The sequence below is a fragment of the Perca fluviatilis genome, chromosome 7 (genome assembly GCF_010015445.1).
Source record: "Perca fluviatilis chromosome 7, GENO_Pfluv_1.0, whole genome shotgun sequence".
Classification (NCBI taxonomy): Eukaryota; Metazoa; Chordata; class Actinopteri; order Perciformes; family Percidae; genus Perca; species Perca fluviatilis.
The window spans coordinates 26,942,135-26,955,597 of NC_053118.1; the positions used below are offsets into that span (position 1 = coordinate 26,942,135).

The 13,463-nt window shown below is 41.2% G+C and overlaps 1 protein-coding gene across 1 annotated transcript; it reads left to right on the forward strand.

The window, feature by feature from the left end:
* Positions 1-1,101: 1,101 nt before the first annotated feature.
* Positions 1,102-13,150, forward strand: rspo1 (R-spondin 1). Its single transcript, XM_039807189.1, has 5 exons — positions 1,102-1,554; positions 3,455-3,649; positions 6,135-6,278; positions 7,103-7,327; positions 11,401-13,150. Exons 1-5 carry the CDS (start codon positions 1,458-1,460, stop codon positions 11,586-11,588), a joined length of 849 nt encoding a protein of 282 aa, XP_039663123.1. The 5' UTR covers positions 1,102-1,457; the 3' UTR covers positions 11,589-13,150.
* The last annotated feature ends 313 nt before the right edge of the window (positions 13,151-13,463 follow it).

Here is a 13,463-nt window from a genome sequence, read left to right on the forward strand (position 1 = left end):
CTGTGTGTCCTCTTCACACAAGAGCCGTAAATACAGGCAGCGTATGACACTATCTAAAAAAAAAAGATCTCAGTACCAAATATGACAAAGGCCTTCAGTCTAAGTGTGTGTTGCATTTCTCAGAGATTTGACTTCATGCTCGATTCATCATCCAAGTCCAAATACAGCTCAAAATGCCTTCCGCGACATTGTGATCATGATCATTTGAATTAGCCAGTCATGATTGTCAGGTTCTTCAGATTACAGAGATTTCTGATATCATTGAATGAATGCACTTTAGGCCAAACCATATATTTTTGTTGCCTTGGGTTAGAATTGAATGTCGCTGGTTTGAGTATGTAAATGTGTTGATAGAATACTGATATTATTCTATGACTATTGGAAAAACAAATTGAAGGAATAATTTGACATTTTGGGAAAAAAAAGAGGCTAATTGGCTTTGGAGTTACATGAGAAGATTTATTCCTCTCTCATATATTACTGTGGGTTATTCTGTGCGCTTTAGAGGTGCCGGTAGGCTGATTTTGTCACCTTTTGGACGGAGCCTCGGTAGCTGTTTCCCCACTGTTTCCAGTCTTTATGCAAAACTAAGCTAACGGTCTGCTGGCTGTAGCTCTATATTTATCATATAGGTATGACAGATGTAGCGAGCATCTCATCTAACTCTCAGCAAGAAAGCAAATAAGTGTATTACCCAAAAGGTCAAAGTATTCCTTTAATGTTACTGTAACAACCCTTCCCCCAAACCTGTTCCCCATCTGTCTCTCTTCTCTGCCTCCTTTTATTTTTTTTCCTTGCAGCAGGCCCTGGTACAAGCAGATGTGTGTGTCACACATAGTCAAGAACCTGCATCCATCTTCTTTCAATCTGCAAGCTCGTATCTTTGTTCCTCCTTCGAGCATCATTAATAGGACGCATGCTTGTGAGCTCAGGCACTCACTGACAACAAACCCTCCTCAAACAGCAGGTTGCCTGATTCCCTGCCAGCCCACCCCAAGCTTCATGGGTTGAACCACCAGAAGTTCGACAATATCCTCTCCAATCTCTCCTCCTCTTCATCCTCCGCACAACCTCCACTCTCCCCTCCCTCCACCGCCCCCCCCCCCCACCTCCATCCTACAGCCCCACGCTGTCTACTCCCTTTGCCAGTACCACCACCAGCGTGATGGCTTGTTGTGCCTCGGGCTTGTTTGGACTTGCTACCACGCCATCCCCCTCCACTACACAGACTCGCGGACGCAGCAGCCACTAGAGTGACCGATACAGAGAGACAGAGGGGAGGGAAAAAGGAGAGACAGACCGAGATAGAGAGCAGTACCACAGGAAAGAGGAGGGATCATCTGTCCCAGCAGCAGAGGGATCCACCTGTCCCACAGAGGAAGGGGGGGGGGCCCCCCCACCTGATCCATCTGGTCGCAAGGGGGGGACCCTGCGTGGCCGCGAAGGCAACAGGGACTATGCAGCTGAGACTGGTGGCGCTGGCAATGGTCTTCCTCAGCTCCATGGGTCACAGCGATGCTCTCAAGCTCTCCAAAGCGAGAAGGCAGAGGCGGGGTGAGTTCTCACTTTGTTTTTTACCTTTTTTCTTTTCTGTGGTCTGAGTCACAGTGGTGGATGCTTTGTAAACATTTAACAAGCAAAGTAAAGACAACATATTGTTTATTTTCTCATCATTCTTATTTGTTTTTCCTAAACGGGTGTATGTAAGGTTCAGTGTTTCCCCTGAATGGCTCGTCTTTCTTCCTCTTTTTAAGATTACGCCTCTCCAAGTTTATGTAAAACTTTGATGGGAATTAGGATTGTTTATAGAGGGGGTTTTGATGGATTCGCCCTCAAAGCCATCACTCTTTTTTGTGTCTGGCTCTGTGGGCACATTATGGAACGATTACCTGACAGTTCTAAGTCCTCAATCGGACCGTGCTGCCAGTGTTGTTGCAAGCATTTTTCTGACTTCACGCAACCACAAAGATGGTGCTCAGGCCGACTTGCAGTATATCTCTGGCCTTAGAGCATCAGTGCTGGTGTTACTGTCAGCTTTGAAATAATTCTTCCTTTACACACAAGGAGCTTTCAGCCAATGCTAACCTCGCCCCAACCTCTGTGAACCAGAATTTATATAATACCATGACTGGCCACTGTAACAGATGTGGTTTTATTAAAATCGCACAAAGGAAGAACGGCCGTTTGTGTTAGAAATGGTATATCTTTCACAGTATATGCACTCATATGACCTTAAATGCTGTCGCAGTTTGTCATGTGCTATTGTATTGAGGACAGAAGGATTTGGGTCACTCATTATATACATGAGCGCCCTCTACAGCGTCACAGTCAGTTGAGGCTTCTCCCCTCCAGATATGAAAGGGGTCTGCGATTTTACACCTCTGATTTGAAGCTTTTGCATCCTAATGCAATCCGATTTCTTTTTCTGAAGTACTGCAGTATCATGCAGAGATCAAACTAAAACCATCTGAGAGGAGAGCAGCTTCAGTCCACCACATGTCACAATTCACAACACCATACTCTCTGATTAATACACTCTCCAGGGTTATTATTAGTTTTTTTAATTTGTGATAGTGAACAACAAGACCTGGCTGTAATTGCTGCATTTGAGGTTACTGTGACTCGCATTGGTGTAATATGTTCATGGGAGAACCCTTTTAACACTTTTACCATCCAACTTATCTCTGGGAGTCAGGACGGCAGATGGATTGCTGTGTGAGACTATGTATATTCAGAGGTGATACAGTACAGGAATGTAAATCACTCTGATGACTGTGTTTTTGTCTGGAAGATGAGGGAATTTGATTAATGTCTGAGTCTGGGATTATAAGGGTGTGAAGTGTAAATGCATCTGTAGTGCATTTTCAGACTTAGGACAGGGGGAATACATGCTGTTTGGTACCACTATAAAAAAAAACACTGGCAGTATTTGATTGTTGGCCATGTCTGTCACTATTGCACTTTTCTGATGCCCAGTTAATTTCACACTGAACCCAGTAGATTGAGAATGCCTTGTGTGATGTTAGTTGCCTGATTTTGACTGGCTCTCGGTCGGCTGTCAGCCCCAATTACCCTAGTTTCTCCAAATGAAAATCTGTTAAGGATCTCCGGCAAGCGATTTGAAGTAAACAGTCAGTAACTGTTCAAACAAAGATGTTTGGCCTGGCCCCCGGTTAGATTAAGCTGCGAGCATTAACCCCTGCTTGTTGGAGTGATAAAGCGCTGGTAGGTTTATGGCTGGATCTCTGGAGATGCCAGCAAAATATTAAAGTTCCCCCGATGTTGTTCTCATAGGCAGAATGTTAACAAATGGCCTTTTTATTTCCTTGTTAAAATTCATATCTGGCTGGAAACAATTAATCTATTTATGTGATAGTACACCATGCTGTTCTGTTGCATACCTCAAACCTGACTGTTCCTTTCTCTCTGTTAACTGTGCTTGTTGTTTCCACAGTGAGTACTGAGGGGCCACCATCTTGCCCCAAAGGCTGTGACCGATGCTCGGAGTATAACGGCTGCATTAAATGTAGGCCCAAGCTCTTCATCTTCTTGGAGCGCAGTGACATCCGTCAGATAGGCGTGTGCCTCGCCTCCTGTCCTATGGGATACTTTGGCATGAGGAACCCAGAGGGCAACAACAGATGCACCCGTGAGTTTTGCTTTGTGTTTTAGACTTTTGATCCAGATACACATCTGGAAACTTCCAAATACATGCAGGCTAGAGCTAACACGCTGGCAACAGCCCACGCCATAAAAATCCACACAGCTGATGTCAAATCAAGCCTGCAGAAGTGTAAACGATCTGTTTGTCTTTGGCTCATCATCTTCTGTTTGTGTACAATATGGGGGTATTTAGAGGAGTAGAGGGATACCCTGCTAGTTCATCCGTCATGTGTATCCTATTTGTATATTTCCACTTTGTGTTTAACAAAGACCTAAAATATGAATGCAGAAAATAGCTATCCTACCATTTGCCACACCCTTTATTCTCCTAAATCATTTCATGCTGCCTCATCTTTTCAACCAATCTGTGTTACTATTTTTCAATGCTTGTGGGTGAACAAGAATGTCCGCTTAATGAAATCCTTCTGTTATAGCTACTTATTCCTGTGGAAAAGGGCACACAAATAGCCACCAAAGTATGTGCTGAACTGGAGAAAAGTCAGTGGAATTTTTTAATTGAACTAGTCTTCATTATAGTTATAGACAGGTTTGGCTCATTTAGGTGGGTGGGTGAAAGGGCGGCCACACTCACGGTACTTACCCAACTTACTTAGTTGGTTCTGGTGGCACTGGTCCTGTACTATCAGCCGAGGAGTGCCAGCACCTCAGTCTGTTTCCCCTTACGTGTGGACAGAAAACAGGATTGGAACAAAATCCCAACAAAAACATCTCCAAAACATTGTTGTTTGTCTGTTTTTGAGAGGATTTAATTTTTTATTTGGCCCTCATATGTGAAGTTCATGCCAGGCCTCAATCCATATTTGTTATGCTTTCACTTTTACACACATTTCATTCTGATACACCCTGATACTATCTGCACCATATACAGTGTATAGTCTCTGAAGTATGAATGTAAGCGGGTCTAAAAGGATTATTCTTTGTACAGTAAAACATTTATAACTTCATAATTAACTCAAATGATCAAAGTTTCAAAGCTTCAAGGTAGTTGTAGGTGTTTAGTGGGTAGCTACAATGCCCACCAGCCAGTTGTGATTTTCTGCCACAGGAAGAAAAACACAGGCTATTCTTCTCTTTTAAGATGTTTTTCAGATTCAGATGTGCTAAATTATTTAGTTAGTTTACATAACCCCATACAGATACAACACATTTGTGTGTATATATATATATATATATATATATTTCAGATTTAGAGCTGTAATTGTGTGCTCAAGCTGTCACACTATAATGATGGTACTATACTTTCCGAAAAAGGCCTTTTTCCGATAAAGACGTGGGATATTCCCGTATTATTCGGTTTTTAGAGGCATTCTTTGGACATGGGTTTTTACCGCAGTTTACGGCCTCTTGCCTGTTTACGGCTTATGGTCGTCTCTGTGCGTTGCTATGGTTGCTGTAAACAAACCAACCAGCCAACAGTTTGCAGGGCTGCAGACCCGATAAGAAGGAGAAACACAGCTACTTTTAAACATTATCAAAGACTTGGATATCAACAGGTTTTCAGATATGCGCAGACATCGCTACACCGACCTTTTCAAGAAGCTGGTTGAGGAATGAAAGAGGGACGCTGTGTTAGCACGGTCCAACAAGTCCACCATCGCTTGAAAACTTTGAAAAAATTATATTTTGCAAGGCTTCATGTAAACAGGAAGTGGAATATTCACTTTCATTAGCCATGTCAACAGCTTAGTCAGAATATCGTCTTTTTCGGAATAAAAAAAAACGGAATATTATGTGCATGTAAACGTAGTCAGTGTTAGATCATTTCTGACCTTGGCATCAGACCAGCTGCAGAGTAGACATCCTTACTGTAAGTTTAGTACACATGAATACAGCAAGTCTAGCTCTGAATACATTTCGTATATAGAAATATTGACAGGAAGATTTCCATCTCTCTCTACCATTTTTCATGAGAACAAGGATTTGCCTTTCAAGATGAGACCAAAGTATTTTACGATGTCTGGCTTTTATCCTCCTGTGCTTGTAATTATCCAAATTTCCAAAAGTTGTTTGTTTAACAGGAGAGTTCGAGATTTTATTGAAACTGAGGTGTGCAAAAACTCTTGAGAAAAACCACTGAAGCGATACACTCCTGGCTGTACTCATTCACACCCGCTTTCCAAAAAAACAAGCCCTGTGGTGCATGTGTTTGTAAGAGAAGAGTGTTACTCCCCCTAAATAGACCCTGTGTTGTTTAATCCCTAATAAATCTCTCAGAGGAAATACAGTTCAGTTCCTCTTGTCCTGTCTCTGGAGAACCATTTGCTTTTTTTTCAGCAAAAAATGCAATGAATATTCCATGAAAACAGTAGAGATTTCTATGTTTCCACCAGAAATTCTTTAACAGAAAACAAAAAAAATCTGAAGATGATACAATGAACTCTCACCATCACCAGACACAATGTGACTTGTGATTTGATCCTTTAATTTGATCCTCTCTTTTTGTCTTTCAGAATGTAAAATAGACAATTGTGAAGCGTGTTTCAATCGCAATTTTTGCACAAAATGTAAGGAGGGCTTGTATTCACACAGTGGGCGATGTTATGTCAGCTGCCCTCCAGGCCAGCGCACCGCCAATGAGACCATGGAGTGTGTCGGTGAGTGACCTTTGACCTTAACTGTTTACTAATTTCAAAACTTTAGCCATAGCATCTCTGCTCCTGTAATGAAACAGAAAGTATTGTTTCAGTGTCTTTCACTTACAGAAGACGCTCATAGGTGTGAGCCACATGTTGACTCCATCTTTTTTTTAATCACTTCATCTAAGCAGCCAACTAGGTTCAACAGTCAGGCCTGGAAAAGGGAAAGTGAACTCTTGAGAATAATCCCAAGATCTTTTTTATCTTTCCCTTCAGCTCTTTTTCATTTCTCTTTGTGGTTGTTAAAAATAATTATGTCATGAGTTAGTTAACAACAACAGCATTAACAGCATGTTCAGGCCGCCATTGTAAATAAGGAACTGTTCTTAATCACTTGCCTGTAAAAATAAAGGTGAAAAAAAAAAAAATAACACTTGTCACCGAGACTATAAACGTTACCCTAAAAAAATGGCTTCTGTTGTGAGTGCAGTATACTTTTTATGATTTTGATTATTATTATTATTATTATTATTATTATTATTATTATTATTAGTAGTAGTAGTAGTAGTAGTAGTAGTAGTAGTAGTAGTAGTAGTAGTATACTTAATAGCCTTCAGGTTCACAGCAACCCTCTAAATCTGTCCCTCTCAAGTACAAAAAAAAACAAAAGATAAAATTGCTTTCAGATTGGGAAATTACTTAAGGTCATTATTGTGAGCTAAAATTGCTGAGCTGTAAAAAAAAAAAAAAAAAAAGCAGACGTGAAAGCTGGGAAACAAATGTGAGATGTTGGAGCTGTGGAACATTCACTCACTACCCTAGTCCCATTTTGTTTTTTTCAGGTCAGCGTTCTGCAGAGTGTGAACTGGGCGAGTGGAGCCAATGGGGTTCATGTATGAAGAAGAACAAAACATGTGGATTTAAAAAAGGTTCGCAGTCTCGGCTCCGCGAGCCCCTTCTGCCGGTCCACAGCCCAGACACCTCCCCGGCCTTTGTACCCTCACAGACCTGCGCTCCACAGACCGAGAGGAGGAAGTGCAATGTGGCCAAGATGCCCTGTGGGAAAGGTAAAGCCAAATACACATATAGTGCAGAAAACAGATACACTAAGGAGGAAATTACATGTAGTAAGGACAAATTAAAAAAGGTACACTAAGTAATAGTTCAAATCAGGTGACAGTACTGTGACAGTACAGCTTGCAGACAAACGAGCAATAAAGTCCATGTGCTTCATGAAATGCCTCCACCAGTTAACATGATGACTGATGGAACCATTACTCAACATTCAAAGGCCTGTATTCCCGCCAGCGTGTCTGTGACCCGCAGCATGTTGATTGGGTTTGGTTTGGCTGAGCTCACAGAAGGATACAGAATCTCTTGACTTCTCAGCATGTAAACAATAAACACCATCTTCGAGCCAAGCAGATGAAGGGCGGGCATTACGCACTGCAAAGCTGGACAAGGATCAGAGCTAGAAAGAGCTATTTGTTCTGAGGACCATTGAAGCGTGAGGTTTACACGGCCATGCCATGTTCGCTTGGGCTCTTATCATCCACACAGCAGCTTGCTCTCCAGCAGGTTAACAGTCATTCTCACCACTCTATGGCCATTATCAACTTTCGTAACAGCTTGTTACATTAGTCGCTGTTGGCCTCAAGAGCAGCTAATAAATGACAAATCTGGCCAATTGGTCTGGAGGTTGTTGAAAAGTGCAACAAAAAGGTTTGCTTTTAAACGTTTTGTCCTTAGTAGTGAGGCAATATTTAGCCGCAGTTGTGTTGGGATGATAAACCTTCCAAAACACAGAAATAACAGGGAGCACACTGTTAATTCAAGCTATAGGGTTTGTTCTCCTATACTACAAAATCATTATATCTAATAAAGTCTTAGACATTTTTTCTGTCTCTAAATGTCACCAATCTGTGTTGCATAGTGTGCCAATTTTAACCAAAGTTGGAAACTTACACTCATTTACAAGGACAGAGAGAATTGTTAACAAGCTGTATTTAAGGCCTTTATTGGACGGTGGCACGCTTAGGAGATTTCAGGCACAGCAGCCACATTGTGTAACAATAGTTGCACAGTGTTGGCAACTGTACAGATGTTGCAACATGTAACAGATGATATGTCTTGATCTATGTGAGTAAACACGTAGGAGGCTTGCATATTCAAGCACCATCTTCTACTCTGGAACAGTTCCTATAGGGCTCTGGTCTAAAGAACAGAACATGATCTGACATCGTCCTATATAGATCTGTGGTCATGTCTAGAGGGAAAGGAGGCTGGCAAGGCTTATAAATGACCAGTGAGGAGCAGGATCTCCATTGGACAGGCTGTGACAGCACAAGTTGAGAAATGCGAAGCAAATGTACTCTGTCTGATGCCCGCATCCTGGAAAGAATGTCAACCGTGGGTTCAAACGAATAATTAATAGTAAAGTATTATAAACTTCCCTTTAAAACTGCTATGTAAATTGTCAAATTTCTAAACTTGGAGCAATGGTAGATCTTTTCAGAAAGGCGACGAGAAATGTGACGAGTGTAGAGTCATATTTGACTGATGATGTTAAGGAGATTTTTAGTCCTGTATTTTCTCTATACTGCTGCTTAATACTTTAGTATGAAAATAAAGACACATACTACTGCCAAAATGCACAGGAATGATTTTTCCTCTGTGAGGTAATTCATGGGTGATGGTACCATGACTCCGGTGAACCAGTTCATGTGGGTAAACTCACTCTGTGCAAAAAGAGTGCAGCTGTGAATTCATCTGTGGGAGTTGGCTGGCAGGCTGGCTATATAAAACACAGGGGGCAGACCTTGTATAACATTAGTGATTTAGTGGTCTGCGGAACTCACGCTTTGTGTTGATTTGGCTGAACATTTTTCCCCTTTTCCTGAAGCTCCACAAAAGGGTCTCACGCGAAAACAGAATTTTCTGGATGTGTTATTGCATTTGTCAGGCAAAATTGTTTAGCTTGGATGGAGAGGAGGTACAATCAGGGCTGTCATAAACTGATGGAGTCCCCCTCTCTTGGCTCCATTAGTGATTTGTTAGAGGAGTAATTAAGTCCTTACACAGTAAGCACATCATCTCAGATACTGCAGTGTGTGTGTGTGTGTGTGTGTGTGTGTGTGTGTGTGTGTGTGTGTGTGTGTGTGTGTGTGTGTGGGTGGGTGGGTGGGTGGGTGGGTGGGTGGGTGTGTGTGTGTGTGTGTGTGTGTGTGTGTGAGGACTCTTTACTTCACTCATGCTTCACTCTCGTTCATTGTGCCTCATTGATATAATTTGAAACTATTACGGTTCAATATTAAGTGTTTGTTTGAAATGTGGTAATTAAAGCTCAGAAATATGTTTATTGATTCAAGATAACATTTAACTGATTAACATGCCAGACATAAAATCTTCTTATACATTTTGAGCCAACTCAACAAATGATGATTTTGGCACTAATGGCTCTTAAAAAGGATGAGTTATTCCTGTTTGTGCACTACTGTGTGGGACTGAGCCTTCTAGTTTCCACTGGAGAGTAAAGTTATTGTGACTTATGGGCCTGCAGTGAGTAAATGTTTTTTGTGTTAGGTCTGTCCACATTCAACTAAATCAAATCTACTCTATCACCATATAATGATTCTTTTTTAAACTGGCTATGTAGAAACATGTTTTTGGTGAAATTTGAGAAACATTGTACCTTTGGACTTTTTGTTTTTCTACTTTGCGCTTAAAACAAAGAATCATAACTGTTTGTACGACAAGTTTAAAAATGCTGCTCGGTAAATAAACACAGACCTGCAGTTATTACTGCACAGCAGTAGACAAACATGGTGGCGCCAAAAGCCCTGCTGTTGTCAACTGCGTAGTGAACACTGTCCAGCCCTTGGCAAGTGTTCACTCAGTTTCCAGGATGTGCAGAGACTCTCAACGCACATATTCATAACAAACATCCTCCAGTGCAACTACACTCCCTCAGATATACAAAACCGAATACTTTTGAGTGCTGCCTAAATAATAGCCATCTGACACTAGACACAATGTCCATTTCCACTTTGTGACAGCTCTTCATGTTCTTATGGGCCATTATTGGGCCCTTGACAATGTTTAACTCATTATGCCAGAAGTGATTTTAAAGTGATTTATGTGACAGAAAATGGTGTCACTTGACTGTCCTGAGTGCTCTTACAGTATGTCATGTGCTGCATTTTCAAATCAGCAGCAGAACTAAGCTCTTTCCTCTCCTGAATGGTTTACGTGTGGACGTTAACCACTCTGTGATGGATGTTTGTGTTTAGAGAGCAATTATACTCTTAAATGTGTGACAGGTGTGGATCCTAATGCACTTCTACCCGCAGAGAGTAGATGAGGGTGTGTGTGTGTGTGTGGGGGGTTGGATAGAAATCAAGACTAATGGCGTGTTTCCACTGCATGGAAAGGCTCGACTCGACCTTATTTGTTTTTTCCCATTAGCAAAATGGTGGATAGTACCTGGTAGTTCTTTTGTACCACCTGGGTCAAAGTTCCAGGCGAGCTCAGCGGATACTAAATAGTGGAGTAAAAAAAACACTGCAGACAACTGACTGGTGCTAACATGGTGATGTTTAGCAGATAGGGTTAAACATTGTTGATCACCAACGTTATTAGGATTCAGCCTCCAGTGACCATGAATGTCGGTGCAAAAGTTCATGGCAGTTGATCCAACAGTTAAGATATTTCAGTTCAGACTGAAGTGGTAGACCGACCGACTGACTAACATGGCTAAAAACATTTGGCTACTAAATTTTTAGAGGTATTACTTTGTCCTATTTGATTATTATTTGTTGACTGCTAGTGGCACACTGGTCGCTGCTGTACAAATCCTGTCAGCGTGGCTAAACATAGCATTATGTTAGCATTTGTGAATATTACTGGACTGATTGTGTATGGTTTACACTGGTTTTGCCTGGATTAAAAACCACACAATCACAAGTCACACATATCCCTTCATCCACTCTTATCCTTCAGGAATCCATGTTTTTATTACTTTTGTTCAGCCAAGCGGAGGCACTTCTACATCTAACATCAGATGATGACAGATATCTTACAGTAGTTTATTTGAGAAGTAGTATAAACTATTAATCATATCTTCAATGCATTCTCATTTCAGAGCAGAAGAGTAAGGGAGATCGACAAGATGACACAAGCAGGAGAGAGAGGGAGAATCCACGCGGTCGAGCACGAGAAGGCAAAGATGGCAGTAGAGGAGGGGGAGGGGGAGGGGGAGGGGGGAAGAGGCGAAAAGGCCAGAGCAGGACCACCACTGCTCCTAGCATCACAACCAGCTCTGTCAGCTAAACTCTATCGCCCGCTGGATGGGGCTGAGAGAAACACAGACAATGCCTCACCCAGCAGCACCAGCCACAGACAAAAGTCAAAGTGATGAAGGAATGGAAGGAATTAATGCTGCTATGCATTGGAGAAGATGCAAAGAGAACTGGAGGACTGCTGCAACACAAAAGGCTTCTCTGAAGTTTTTGAATAGATGAACATATCTGGAAGATACTGGTGTCTTAGTGGTGTTCAGAAAGACTTGTTGATTTTCATTCCACCGTGAGGGATCACTGTTGGACTGCAAAGCCACGTTGAAGATTGTGGTTTGTCACGGTTCGAGTCATGAACCCGACCTATGTCACTTCTTGAACTAAGAACAGATTCCTGTGTTTGAAATGCAGCATTCAAGCTGGAAGTCTAATAATGAATGAAGGGTCTCTTCCGTCTCCTCTGTTCTATGATGTATTTTGTTCCAGTCCGATTTTAATCACAATCTGTTCTTCATTTGTTTTCATGTTTGCGAGAGGTGGCAGATGGATTTTCTCAACAGCCGCTGTACGTGATGTAAAGACAATGAATAGTATTAAGTCTGGGTACCTTTTATTTCCTATTGTGAGATGAAACAAAAAAAAAAAAGAAAGGCACTGGAAATCATTTGTGGTTGTTGAGGACAGAAGGTCTTCTACACAGTAGATTATTCCGACGAGGGAATCTATAACAAAATAACAAGCCTAAGAGAAGATGGAGTATTACTGGCTCAAATCCATCTCCGGTGTCTTGACACAAACTTTTGCCATTTGATAGCCTAGTTGTTTGTTCTGAATTAAATGTTGGCGTTTGTATCAGAAAATAACTGCGCCGAAAACAAGGAATAAAAACACAAGTATTTGCATGTGTACAAGATTGCATGTGCGAGCCTTTGTGCATGCAAACGTGTGTGTGTGTGTGTGTGTGTGTGTGTGTGTGTGTCTGTCTACCTAACGTCTGGGTGTTTGTGTACTTTGTATGCATTTCTGCACGGGATCAAGTTGTTTGTCAATGGAACTTTGTCGTTTGTACATGTGTGTATACGTCTGCACATGTGTGTTAATATTGGTCTCATAGATTGAAGGAATAGGTTCTGGAAAACAAGAGGAAGGAAATGTAAATGCACAGTGATATATCAAATATGCAGTAACTACAAGCCACTGATCATCATATAAGCCATCAAATCATCAGCTGCTCAGTAATCATATCTGTTTGCAACAGGGTCTGAAGATTTTGCACAACTATAATGTTTCCTACTGCTCAACTTTCAGAACAATCATAGCATTCTACACATTTATACTCCAAAAGCTTCATGACATAACAGACGTAAGTAAAAGTTTCAGCTTTTTTTTCATAGAATGTTTTCCATGGATCTGTTTGCTTTACACACAATATTAGTTTCAGGAGAAGTTACACGCTACATTATTCATTCATACTATGGATTGTGATAGTGAATATGTCAAACTGTGCTTATCATTAAACATACAAAGTATTAGAATCATCATGTAAAGCTTATTCTGTGAAAGCCTAAATAAAGTTCAGATGAAGTCATACACTGATTTTGCTATTAGTTTGTTTGATTTCAGTTTATCATGACTTTCATGATTTTGTCTGGAATTGAGCCACCATTTATTCTTCCAAAGTTCTCTAATGGCATTCATAATCTATACCATTGTCTTCATGTATGACACGTTTACACTAGATCGTTTTACAAACCCAATTAGGGTTATATTTGCATATTTTTGCCCATTATTTCTATTGATTATTGTATCTAACTGGAAAGTTGGTGTGTCTGATGGCGCAAGACACACAAAGACACAAACAAGGTTAGCCTAACTTTTTGGATGAAAAAAACAACACAAAGGCAAATAG

Coding starts and splice junctions, on each gene's coding strand:
- rspo1 (XM_039807189.1), top strand. CDS start 1,458: ATGCAGCTGAGACTGGTGGCGCTGGCAATGGTCTTCCTCAGCTCCATG. Junction 1,555..3,454: donor AGCGAGAAGGCAGAGGCGGG/GTGAGTTCTCAC, acceptor TTGTTTCCACAG/TGAGTACTGAGGGGCCACCA. Junction 7,328..11,400: donor CAAGATGCCCTGTGGGAAAG/GTAAAGCCAAAT, acceptor TTCTCATTTCAG/AGCAGAAGAGTAAGGGAGAT.